Here is a 12,687-nt window from a genome sequence, read left to right on the forward strand (position 1 = left end):
TCGTTTCAAAGCCAGCCGGGGCAGGAAAGTCCGCGGGCCGTGAGACTCTTATCTCCAATAACTACTCAGAAAAATCCAGAAGTGGCCCTGTGACTCAAGTGGTACAGCATCAGCCTTCAGTACAAAGAACCTCAAGGACAGCACCCAGGCCCTGAGTCAAAGCCCCATGACCAGGAAAATAAAGTAAAATAAGTGGCTGGAGTAGAGCCGAGTATTCTGGATGCAAAGACACAAGCCGAAATGAACACTAAGGGTACTTATTCTGCAGCAAACCTGAGTGCATACCATGAAGAGTACTGAAATTCTGTGTGCGGAGCAGAAATGAAAGAAGGCAAACGAAGAGGCAGTGTTTCTGTTGAAATACCACCCCAAGGGCCGGCCAAACCTACCAGACAGATGCAGACGTTTAGTGCTAAGAACCAAACAGTGCCAGTGACCTCGAACTGCGGATACCCAGCGATCAGCACCAAAACGCCTCACCGTCTGCCAAAGCCAAAGCCCTCACTTTGCATGGAACCACCGCCAGCAAGATCCAGCCTCGGGCCCCGGGCGGGCAGCGGGCGGCCGGGCGGGCGGGCTGCCGGGCGGGCGGGCTTCCCGGAGGGGTAGTGCGCACGCGCACTGGCTCGCGGCGCGCCGGGCCGCTAGGGGGCGCCGCTGCGTCCCGGGAGGAAGTTGTCCCTAGCGGGCCGCCGTCGCCCCCGCTATAAAAGGCGCCCTGCCGGCGCGCGCGCCCTCTTTGCGGCCGCGCCGGCCCCCGGGCCCCGGCGCTGCGTGCTGTGGGCGGCGGCGATGGCGCGGCCCGGCGGCCCCGCGTGCGCGAGGCCCGGCCTGGGGGCGCAGGGCCGGACCACACCCCCGGGCCCGTGGGGCGCGGTGCCCGGCGGCCGAGCGGCTGGGTGGGTGCCTCCGTTTCCCGACCTGGGCAAAGCGAGGAGATGGAGCCCCGGGGTGGCCGCGCCGTTGCCCTGGCGAGGGGGCCGGGCTGGGCTCCTCGCCCGCCCCGGGCGCTCGGGCTGGGCAGCTTCCCCCCCCCCCCGAACCCGGGCCCGGGTGCGGCTCTTCCCGGGCTGACTGGGTCTCCTAGACTTGGCTGCCCCGGACGGGCGGCCCGCGCTGGGACTCGGGACGGGAGCTAGAGCACCCCGGGGCTTTATTCGCAGTGTTCCACTGTGAACTCTCGGGCTGGGCAGCTTCCCCCCCGAACCCGGCCCCGGGTGCGGCTCTTCCCGGGCTGACTGGGTCTCCTAGACTTGGCTGCCCCGGACGGGCGGCCCGCGCTGGGACTCCGGACGGGAGCTAGAGCACCCCGGGGCTTTATTCGCAGTGTTCCACTGTGAACTCGCTTTGACGTGGGTATTTTTCCTCTCCCACAGAGTCCTTGCCAGCTGGGACCCGGGCATCTGATAAGGAGATGGAGATGCTGACACCGTCGGTAAGTCCACGTTTGAAAGGACGGTGAGGTCGCAACACGCGCTGCCCCTAGAGGCGTTGCAGGTGTGGCCTCTGTGTCACATTTGTGTCAGTAGGTGGCAGAGAGAAGAGAGGCTATGTCTACGCTCAGTGTTCCCACCCGTGAACATCTGAATGATTAGTAGCCTGACACCTGATTGTGTGTGTCCCGTGTCCCAGCCACCAGAAGCTCCTCCTGGTTGGTGGTGCGGGCGAGGACATTATGCCAGAAGGGGTGGAAGGAGTTTCACTTAAACACTGACTTGCTGGGGTTCGCACCCTGAGAAACAAGGTGTGATTGCCCCCACCCTGACCAGGCTGGTCAGAGGCCGAGGAGGCAAGGTTGCAGGTTTGAGACCAGCCTGGATTGGTGGGGGGGGCTAGTGCAAGTCCCTGTCTGCTAGGAAGTTAGTCACTAGTGCTGAGCGCTGCCAGGGTGAACTGCAGACTTTGTCATCTTCCAGTGAGCATCGGGAACAGTGGCTCTTCCCCACCACAGCTCAAACAGGAAGGGTTGTTCAGATTGTCCTAATGTCCAGTGTCTCCTGGCTGCTGCCTGGTCTTTAACCAGCTAACAGAAGCTACGAGACGGAGAGGTCAAACCTTGTAGAGGTGGGTAGTGCTTCCCGGCTGTCTCCTCCACAGGAGAGGTTCCAGTGGGTGAGAGTGTCCTGTTCTATTACAGGGAGAAAGGTGATTGCACCCAGTACAGCCCAAGCCAAGGCCAGAGTGAATGACGGGCACCGGCTGGTCCAGTCCAGGTGAGAGAAAGCTGGCTGCGGTTGGTGTGAGCTCCTGCCCTGCAGATGCTGTCCTGCACATGCCAGCACCCCAGGCACAGCTACCTTGCTGCACCTGTGACGTCGGGGCAAAGAGCAAGCGGCTATTTCTACGCTCAGTGTTCAGAAGCCAGTGAGCACTAAGAATGGTTTATAGCCTGACATTTCATAGCCAGAATGGAGGTGTGGGGGTGTAGCGGTAGCCCCAGACAAGACCTCTGGTCTTCGCCTGTATGGTTAGGGGAGACATAAATCCGCCGTGAGGGGAGGGCAGGGGAAGGGCCTTTGATATACAGAGCAGGGTGTTCAAAGGAGTGCTCAGTGCCAAGCCTTGCCCTGGGTCTGTAACTTGACTCCCTAGATCACCTCAAGAGTGATTCTGTGGTTCCAGAAAAGCCCTGGTCTGGTCCATGCTTGGCTCTCTTGTTCACGGCTAGTGCTTTCTCCCAGGCCAGCATTTTGCTGGTTGTACACTTGTCGCCTGGGCTTGGCTTTCAGGTCTCAGCCTCCTGGATAGTTAGGGTTACAGGCCTGAGCACAGGTGACCAACTCTTATCTGTTCTCACTTTCCAGATCTGGATGCTGGGTCGCCCTGCAGCTGGTTCTCACTGGTGCAGCCAGTTCCCACTGCTGGGTGTGAAGTGCCTCGATGCTGCCTGCATGGGGGGTGGGGGCTGGGGCGCTGGGCTGTTCCTTGTTGTGAACTGCACACGTGCTTGGTTTCATTGCCTAAGGCAAAATGTAGATGGTTAAGACAAATGCTTGAGCAAACTGATTTGAAAGTGTATTGAGCTGGGTGCCAGTGTCTCACACCTGTAATCTAGCTTACTCGGGAGGCTGAGATCTGAGGATCAGGGTTCAAAGCCAGCCAGGGCAGGATAGTCCATGAGACTCCTATCTCCAATGAACCACCAGAAAACCGGAAGCAGTGCTGTGGCTCAAGTGGTAGAGCGCTGGTCTTCACCTGAAGAGCTCAGGGACAGTTCCCAGACCCAGAGTTGAGGCCCTGTGACTGACTCAAGAAAAAGCGGATTAAAAAGGCTTACTTGATGCACATGTGTTTGTGTGCTGGTGTATAAAGGACATGTTAGTCTTTGCTACCAGAACCTGAACTCTTTGATCATCCTAGTTGCCCTTGCTGGGTTTGAACAGCAGTCTTCTACTTCTGCCTGGGTAGCTGGGGTCACCACAGGGATAATCCACCATTTGCTTGGGCCTGGGTGGTTGACTGGGGCCCCTGCAAGGAAGCAGCCTTCCTGAGCCCCCCTGGGTACAAAGTAGGCTGTCTTTGGCTGTTCCCTACGGTGATGTTTATGTGTTTACAAAAGATGGCCACGGGCTGAGAATATGGCCTCGTGGTAGAGTGCTCACTTCATATACATGAAGTCCCGGGTTCGATTCCTCCACGCCACATATATAGAAAAAAGCCAGAAGTGGCTCAAGTGGCAGAGTAGCTTTGAGCAAAAAGAAGCCTGGAACAGTGCTCAGGCCCTGAGTTCAAGGCCCAGGACTGGCAACAAAAACAAAAGATGGCCATGTGGGCCCTGGTCGGATTTTTCTCTCTGGTTCTGGAGCCTGTCCCTGAGCTCCTTGCTCAAGGCCAGCCCTCTACCACTTCCAGAGCCACGACCCTCGGATATTGGGTCTCCTGGACAGCTAGTGTTAGAGCTCTGCGAGCCACCAGGGCCCAGCTTGTCCCCTTCTCTTAATGCCTCCCCTTTCTGGAGCCCCTGGCTGACATACCGTCTCTCAGTTGGCTCTCTGGTGCTGTGCACTGCGGCACGCTGCCTTCTTCGTTAGTGCTTGGCCCACAGATGTGGGGGGCCCAGCGCTCCACATACCAGGCATCGCATAAAAGCCGTTTATTTACATGAGTTCTAGGGGAGGTCCCCTCCTAACCGGAGCCGGGCTGGTCTTGCGGGGCCCCGGCATGGGACTGGGGGGAGTGCGGTGGGGCCCCCCCCCCCCCGGCGTCAAGAGTACTTGGTGTTGGAGATCCTCTTCCAGAGCAGCGTCTTGAGGTGGCTGAGCACCAGCGAGTGGTGGGCCTCCACCTGGCTGGCCAGCCCGCTCAGCGTGGTGCAGGTGCGCAGCTGCTTGCCCAGCTCCTCGCTGAGGTCGGCGGGCGCGCCGGGCAGCAGGTAGTCCCGCAGCAGCTCGCACACCTTGGCCAGGTTGGGCTGGATCAGGTCCCCCTTGCACTGCCGCATGAGCCTGTCGCAGGGGGCCCGGCAGTCGCGCCCGTAGGTGCAGTCCGCGCTCTGCTCGCAGCGGCGGCCCTGCAGGAAGCGGCGCACCGTGGCCTCGGGCGCCACCTGCTGCAGGTCCGCCATCTTGAAGTCGTAGGAGGCCGTGTAGGCCACGTTGGCCAGCGTGGTCTCGCACATGTAGAAGGAGCCGTAGGCGCCGTGGAAGAGCTCCTCCACGAATTCTAGCAGGCCGATGGCGATCTTGGCACGCCAGGGCCAGGCGGGGCTGAACCACTGCTGGACGGCTCTGTGCAGGGCAGAGGGCAGCAGCGCGCGCAGGGCGGGCGGCAGCGTGGCCCGGTGCCAGGAGCCGTGGGGGACGCCCTCCGTGAGGTAGAGGTCCCCACAGTAGCCCAGCATCTGCGAGGCGTGCTCCTTCTCCTGCAGGGAGAGCAGCAACAGGAACTCGTTCCGCTGCAGCAGAGCCCACACGGACTTGGCCTCGGCCAGGGACACCCTGCTGTCCTTGTTGAAGTCGGCCAAGAGGAGGACCTGGCCCACGAGCGCCGGGAGGGAGGGCAGGTCTCCCAGGTTCGCCTGGCATCCGGAACCCAAAGGAAGGCAGGTGTTGAGAGCTGCCGGGCGCACCCTCACACCCTCCGTCGGGGTGCCAGCAGGCAGCGCTGCCCAGAGGGCCTTGCGGCTTTCCCGGCACCGACCACCACCACCACCCCCCTCCCCCCCCCCCCCCCCCCGTCTCACAAGGGCACTAGAACAGAGACAGAGGCCACCCCGGTGGGGGGTGGGGATCTGCCACAGGTCCTCTTGGCCTGGACATAGCCCAACCACCAACCAAATCCACACGCTGACCTTGAGGAAGCCCAGGGTCATCTCTCGAAACTCCTTGATGGAAGTGCCGCGGGTGGGCTTGTCAAACAGCACCAGCTCTCGCCGGGGGGCCTCGGAGGTCAAGGACTCCTCAATGCCACACTTGATGGTCACCTCCTTGTCTTGCCAAAGTCCACTGTACACCTGGACAAGACCAGACCGGAGGATGCTCCCTGTGAACCCCTGCCCTGCAGCGGCGGCCCCGCCCCGCCCCGCCCCGCCACGCACCTGCTGGCCCGGGGCCGAAGACAAGCAGGTTCTCCACTCCACCTTGTTGAGCTCGCACAGGTCCCGGCAGATGGAGCCTGAGATGATGCCCTTGTGGTACTGGTCGCACTGGAAAGACAGGTGCCCGGTGTGGTCGCTCCCGGGCGAGGGGGGACCGAGGGCAGAGCTAAGCTGCCGTCGGCGGATGCTTGAGAGGATGGGTGCTTAGGCTCATCGCCTTGCCAGTCTGCCCCACACCCACTGTGCCCACTTCTCAGGAGCTAGAGTGGGCCTGGCTGTTGCCAGTGACACCGCTGGCCCACCGTCCCTGAGGGAGCACTGCAGGGCTGCCTGGCTTTGGAAGCGGAGACCCAGGGCCTTGCCGCCCAACGGGCTTCCTGTAAGTGCGCCTGGCTGGGAACAGCCTGGCCTGCCCCAGCGCCGGCGCGGTGACCGAGACCGGGCGGGGACCTGCCTGAGAAAGCATGGCCAGGAGGGGCCCTGGTCACCTCGGGCTCCCGAGGGCACATCGCTGTGGCTATGGAGCCCGGCCTGCAGAAGAGGAGGGGAGGGCTGAACACCCCACCACCCGAGGCCCTGGGCTCCCCACACGAGACCCGCCTCGGGGCCAGGTCCTTCCTCAGACTGGTGCCGGACAGCCTGAGCCCCACTAACCGCAGGGCATCATGGGGAAGGAAGCCAGCGCAGCCACCCAGGCCGGGGCCCCACTGTCCAGGGAACCGGGCCCGTCCTTGCTGCAGATAGGGTGGCAAGTGCGCAGAAGCAGGGGCAGGCGGCTCCTCGGCCCCCCATCCACAGGCTGGAACGGGGTGGGTGCCAGGGGGAAGGTCTCCCGCCACACGCGCAGGCTCACGGGGACCGCCGGGCGTCTGAGGCGGAGCCGTCTCAGCCCTCTGCAGTCTGGGCAGGCAGGTCCCCGCCCCCACCCGCCCCTCCCAGGCAGACTTACGATGACCACCTGGCAGACGTGGCCGCGGCACAGCTCCGAGTAGGACGAGTAGTGCACGTAGACCATCCAGCTGCCCGCCAAGATGCCCAGCCACACCAACAGGACGTACCTGACCCGGCGGCCCTGCGGGGGGCAAGACCAGGCCCGGTGGGTCCCACATCCTTTGGTGCCCAGCTCAGCCCCCACTCGCCGGCCACCCCCGGCACCCTGACCCTGTCAGGCACACACGGGGGCGTCTGCAGGCAGATTCTTGTGAACAGGTAATTTTTATTTTATTTTTTTGCCAGTCCAGGTGCTTGGGCTCAGGGCCTGAGCACTGTCCCTGGCTTCTTTTTGCTCAAGGCTAGCACTCTGCCACCTGAGCCACAGCGCCGCTTCTGGCTTTTTTTTTTCCTGTGTCTGTGGTGCTGAGGAATGGAACCCGGGGCCTCATGTGTGCTAGGCGAGCACTGCCGCTAAGCCACGCTCCCAGCCCCAGGTAAACGTTTTAAAAGGTGTCGTGCCAGTGGCTCATGCCTGTAATCCTGGCGATGCGGGAGGCTGAGACCCGAGGACCACAGTGCAGAGCCAGCCCAGCAGGAAGGAAAGTCCATGAGACTCATCTCCAACGAGTCACCAAAAGGCTAGACGTGGAGCTGCGACTCCAGCAGTAAAGCTCTAGAACTAGGCAAAGAAGCTCAGGCACATTGTACGCACATCTGCGCGCACGCGCCTCGCACCCGCCCCATCCCCTAACTCTGAGGAGGCCGCCCGCGGGGCTGCAGGCTGGAGCTCATTGGCCACCCAGGTACTCTAGTGCAGGAACAGCTGAGCCAGGCCACGCCGCCCCCGCCCCCCATGCGGAGGGCCCGGCCCTCGCTCCGCACACGCAGTGACACGGAAGGGACTTGTACAGCAGTGAGAGCAGAGGCGGGACCGGCAAGGGTCCGCCCACGGCGGGGAGCAGGACTCAGCCTCGGGCGGGCGGGAGGGAGGGAACGCCCGCACCTGCTCCAACAGCCATGGACCTTGAGGCTGAGAAATGAGCCCGGAGGACAACTCCTGTGGGGATCTACCCATGTGAGGTCCCCGGAGACGCCAAACCCACCGGGGCAGGAAGAGGGGGAGCAGGGTGGGGTGACGCCAGTGCTCAGGACAGTGTCACGTTGGGAAGGCCAGAGGCTTGTGGATGGGCGGGCAGGGGCGACAGCTGCCTAACACTGCAAGTTGCTTAAGGCACCAAATGCTCGAGGCGAGACACGGCGGGGCCTGCGCGTAATCCCAGCCCTCAGGACGCGCGTGACGATCAAGAGTTAGAGACCAGCCTACGCCATCTGCCAGCGTCCTGTCTCAGGAACGCACACTGGAGAGACGGAGGCCAAGGGCATCGTGGGGTGTTCAGAGCTGGCTGGCAGTTACGACCGGCCTGGAGGTGACCCAGCCAAGAAGCCTCAGCAGTCAGTGGGGTTGCTCGACACGGGGGGTCCCCCCTCACCGGAGGCACACCGCTAGTACAAGCACCTCCTGTAGCATCCTGTCTGCCAGCGGCCAGAGAGGCCGGCCACGGAGGCCAGGCGGCACCGGCCGCACTCGTGCCCAGCTGCCTGGGTCTACGCAGAGCTGGGATGAGAGCTGCAGAAAAGGAGGCCACCGGCTCGTGGCTGCAGACAAGGCCCAGCCCTCTTCCAAGACAGCGGGGCCTCCCCTGCTTCCCAGAAGAGCTACCATGGGGGGGGGGGCGGTGGGCAGGAGCAGGGCAAGAATGGGGCCTCGGGAGCCAGCGACCGGCAGCCTGGGCCTGGGGTGCTCGGGGCAGGGGGGTGGGCTCCGCCAGTCCTCAGCCCAGTGGGGCAGCTGTTCCCGGGGGGCCCCTTGACACGGGAGCTGAGGAAGAGTGGGGGTGGGATGGGGAGTGGGGGCCTACCCTGACCAGGGCGTCTCTCCGTGGGCTTAGCCCCAGGAAGAGGGCAGGAGCTAGACTAGGCTGGACACTGTGGCCCAGAACTGGGGACCTGCTGCCAGGCAGATTCCGTCCCTGCCCCCAAGCCAAGCCCTTCTGGGCCCCGGCCACCCCCACCTGACCAGCTTTCCCCGGGGTATCCCCGGGCCTCGGCAGGACCTTGCGGCCCACATAGGGTCCTGGGGGCAGCCTGGGAGGCTGGGGTGTAGTCCCACGGGCTTTCAAGAGCAGGAAGGTCCAGCTCTGGTGGGGAGGGTCATTCTAGGGACACTAACATCACAGCAACCCCTGGGGCCAGGGACCCCTGCCCCCAGCCCAGGAGGCTGTGTGCCAAGTGGAGAAATGGAGGCAGAGGGCACAGCTCACCAGCAGGCTCGGCCAGCCACGCGGGAACTGCGCAAACCTCCCCGCTGATGGGCCAGGGCTGGAGGCCTGAGGGGGGGGGCTGGGCGGGGTCGCCTAGCTCGTGGATGAGCCAGCAAGGCGTCTGGACCCGGGGTCCCGGCAACCGTTTCCATTCCCCACCCTCGCCCCAGAGGGGGAGGGAAGGGATTAGGGCAGGCTCGGCCTAGCAAGACCCCACAGGCACCTCCAGCCCTGAGCCAAGACTGGACGGCCGGGGGGATGGGAGGGGGGCGCGGGGTGACAGGCTGGCGGGGGGGGGGGGACGCGGGGTGCACAAGCTGGTGCGGGAGTGGGGGCGCGAGGTGACAGGCTGGCGGGGCGGGAGGGAGGTGCAGGGTGTACAGGCTGGCGCAGGAGGGGAGGTACGGGGTGCACAGGCTGGGGGGGGAACCGCGGGGCGCACAGGCTGGCGTCGGGGGGGGGGCGTGCGGGGTGCACAGGCTGGTGCGGGGGGTGCGGGGTGCACAGCTGGCGCGGGGAGGGGGTGCGCGGTGCACAGGCAGGCGCGGGGGGGACGTGCGGGGTGCACAGGCTGGTGCAGGGGGTGCGGGGTGCACAGCTGGCGCGGGGAGGGGGTGCGCGGTGCACAGGCTGGCGTGGGGGGGACGTGGGGGGTGCACAGGCTGGCGCGGGGAGGGGGTGCGGGCCCGGAGACGCGGGTGGGCAGGAGGGGAGGGGAGGGGAGGGGCCCCGGGCGCGCGGAACCTCCGCAGGCTGGAGCCCGTCCCTGGGAGGCGCGGTGGCGACCGTTCCAAGGTCAGCGGGGGGCAGGCGGCGCCCGCGTCCCGCCGTCCCGCCGGCCGGGGTCTCGGGCCCGGGCGGGCCGGTCGCGGGCTCCCGGGAGCCCCGGCTCGCCGGCGCGGGAAGCACGCCCCGCGGTGTCGGCGGAGGGGCGAGGGAGGGCTGGGTGCGGGCCCGGCCTCGGGAGCCCGGCGGCGCCGCGCCCTCCCCTGCCCGGCCTCCGCCGCCCGCCGCCCCGGGCGCCCGCGCGCGGCCCCGCCGGCGCCCACCGCCGCCCCGGCGCGGGGCCCGCGCACCCCGCCTACCTGCAGGCCCTGGGAGAAGGGGCAGAGGAGCACCAGGGGCGCCAGGCGCCGCAGCCGCCGCATGGTGGGCGCCGGCCGGCCGGGGTGCGCGGGCCCCGCGGCGCGCTCGGCCTCAGCCCTGGCCCGGCCGGGCCCGCAACCGCCGCCGCTAGCTCGCCATGCGGGCCGCGCGCCCCCGGCCCGCGAGAGACGCGAGAGCGCGCGCCTTTCTGACGGCCGACGGCGGCGTGCGGGGGGGGGGGGGGCGGCGGGGGCGCGCGCGCGGGGGCGCGGGGCGGGGCTTGCGGCCACGCCCCTCGGGGGCTCGCGCGGCCCCGCCTCGCCCCGCCCCGCCCCGGGACGCCGAGCCTCTCCGCCCCCGCGGCCGCCCGCCGCCGCCCGGGCCCGGCCGCCTCCTCCAGCCGCGCGCACGCAGCCCGGGCCCCCCGCGGCCTGGCCCCGGGCGGGCGCCCCCTCCTTCCCCGGACCCTCGCTCTCCGTCGGGGGGGGTCAGGGGAGCCAGCCCTGGAGGACGGTGCGGGCGGGCGGTGAGGCCCTGGGCGGCGGCGTGAGCGGGCGCCTCCCCGGCGGCCTCCCCAGCCGGCGGACACATGCACTCCCGCACCCGTGTGTGCGGGTGACCGAGGGCCAGCGGCGAGGGCACGGGGGTGCCATGCCGCGTTGGCACTAATATGCGCGGGGGGGGGGGGGATCCGGGGCAGGAGGGCCGCCGGCCGCGGGAGGAGGGCAGCCGCGGGGGGGGGGGGAGGGAGGGCCGAGGGAGGGAGGGACTTGATAGGCCACCACCACAGTGAGCCAGTGCCACCGCGGCTGGAAGAAGTGGGGCGGGGCCGCCGCCGCGGCTCAGGCCGGGAACCCGCCACCCCAGCCCCGAGGAGAAACCGCGGTGTGAGCCCAGCCCGGCGTACAAATCCGAGACCTTCATCTCAGCCAAGAGGCAAAGGTGAAGCCGCGGCTCAAGTAGTAGAGCACCAACCCTGACTAAAAACAACACAACAGCCCTGAGTGTGTGAGGCCTTGAATTCAAGTCCCAGAACTGGCATCAAAAAAAAAGGGGGCGCTGGGAATATGGCCTAATGGCAAGAGTGCTTGCCTCCTATACATGAAGCCCTGGGTTCGATTCCCCAGCACCACCTAGATAGAAAACGGCCAGAAGTGGCGCTGTGGCTCAAGTGGCAGAGTGCTAGCCTTGAGCAAAAAGAAGCCAGGGACAATAGACAGGTCCTGAGTTCAAGCCCCAGGACTGGAAAAACAAAAAAGGGGTGAGGGAAGAGATGGAGACTGCTGAACATGTGGGTTTGTTCGCGGCACACTGGATGTCATCACGAAACTCACCTTTATACAACTAATATGTGCTCAGAAAAAAAATAGGCCGTATGTAGGCCTGGTGCCATTGGCTCACGCCCATCATCCCAGCTACTCAGGAGGCTGAGACGGGCGTTCAAAACCAGCCTGGGCAGGAAAGTCCATGAGACTCGTCTCTCCAATTAACCACCAAGAAGCCAGAAGAGATAGAGCCCCTGCCCTTCCGCAAAGAAAGCTCAGGGGCAGGGCCCAGGCCCGGTGGGAGCTCCAGGACTGGCGTGCACACGCGCGCGCGCACACACACACACACACACACACACCTTTTCTAGCCATCCCAGACAGTGTTGGGCAGCACCCACAGCGACACCCTCCGGCCCCCTCGTGAGGACAGGAATGGACACCTTCTCTTTGCAAGTGTGGTTGAAGACAAATTCAGTTTAAGGATCTCACAATGAGAGGCACCCACAAGCGGGAGAAGAGGTTCTAAGTGTGTTTTTGTTTTTGTCAGTCGTGGGGCTTGAACTCCGAGCCTGGGCCCTGTCCCTGAGCTCTTCAGCTCACGGCTGGCGCTCTACCACTTGAGCCACAGCACCACCTCCTGTTTTCCTGTGGTTCATTGGAGATAGGAGTCTCACAGACTTTGCTGCCCTGGCTGGCTTTGAACCGCGAGCCTCAGATCTCAGCCTCCTGAGTAGCTAGGATGACAGGCAAGAGGTTGCTTTCACAGACAGAAAGGTGATAGAAGCTGGAGGGAACACAAAGCAGGTTGGCCACTTCCAGACCACTTTCCTAGTAAGGTCAAGATAGAGCAGAAACAACAGGAAATAACTGTCACTTCCCGCCAGCCTTCCAAGAAGGCTCGTTATCCTGCTTTAATCTTGATGTCTTGGAAAGTTAGGGAGGTAGCTTTCGCTTGGTGGAACTGTGGCAGGGGAGCCTTTCTTTTGGCTTTTAGCCTGCTCTGAAACAACGGTCTCCTGGAATTTGTTTGTTTTGTTTGTACTGGAGTTTGAACCGAGGGTCTCACCCTCTTGTTTAGCTTTTTGCTCAAGGCTGGGGTTCTACAATTTGAGACATAACCTCCCGTACTGTTTTTTTGCTTTTTAAATGAAGATAAGAGTCTCCTTGATTTGTCTACCTGGGCTGGCGTCAAACTCAGATCCTCAGATCTCAGTCTCCTCCGTAGCTAGGATTAAAGGATAAGCCACCAGAGCCCGGTCCGACTTCCTTATAAACAATTTCACCGGGGCGCTGTGCTCATTTTCACGCGTGCATATAAAGTATTTGACCATAGTCACCCACGTTGACCCCGCCTGCCCCCAGCTCTCACCGTAACCTGTGTTACTCTCCTGCCACCTACGTTTCTTTCTTTCAACATGTATTAATTATACAGAAGGATTTCACCATGGAGACCCATTGATGTGTGTGCGTGTGTGGTGAACTCAGGGCCTGGGCACCGCTCCTTAGCTTTTCCACTCAAGGCTGGTGCACAGCTCCGCTTCCAGCT

The 12,687-nt window shown here is 64.1% G+C and overlaps 1 protein-coding gene, 1 long non-coding RNA gene and 2 other non-coding genes across 4 annotated transcripts; 3 read left to right on the forward strand and 1 right to left on the reverse strand.

Annotated features, from left to right (window-relative positions):
• The first annotated feature begins 762 nt into the window (after positions 1-762).
• On the forward strand, positions 763-3,067 carry LOC125351139. The gene is made up of 4 exons (XR_007210913.1): positions 763-899; positions 1,377-1,435; positions 2,138-2,213; positions 2,805-3,067. It is a non-coding gene; the product is annotated as an uncharacterized LOC125351139 (long non-coding RNA).
• LOC125341643 lies at positions 1,476-1,607 on the forward strand. The gene has a single exon (XR_007209032.1). It is a non-coding gene; the product is annotated as a small nucleolar RNA SNORA17 (small nucleolar RNA).
• Positions 2,261-2,398, forward strand: LOC125341596. Its single transcript, XR_007209020.1, has one exon. It is a non-coding gene; the product is annotated as a small nucleolar RNA SNORA43 (small nucleolar RNA).
• A 1,029-nt stretch (positions 3,068-4,096) lies between the features above and the next one.
• Dipk1b (divergent protein kinase domain 1B) lies at positions 4,097-10,106 on the reverse strand. Its single transcript, XM_048345819.1, has 5 exons — positions 9,876-10,106; positions 6,486-6,608; positions 5,537-5,644; positions 5,291-5,452; positions 4,097-5,017 (listed from the first exon to the last, which is right to left on the reverse strand). The coding sequence occupies exons 1-5, from the start codon at positions 9,936-9,938 to the stop codon at positions 4,205-4,207; spliced, it is 1,269 nt and encodes a 422-aa protein (XP_048201776.1). The 5' UTR covers positions 9,939-10,106; the 3' UTR covers positions 4,097-4,204.
• Between the last annotated feature and the right edge of the window lie 2,581 nt (positions 10,107-12,687).

The sequence above is a fragment of the Perognathus longimembris genome, chromosome 1 (genome assembly GCF_023159225.1).
Source record: "Perognathus longimembris pacificus isolate PPM17 chromosome 1, ASM2315922v1, whole genome shotgun sequence".
Taxonomy (NCBI): Eukaryota; Metazoa; Chordata; class Mammalia; order Rodentia; family Heteromyidae; genus Perognathus; species Perognathus longimembris.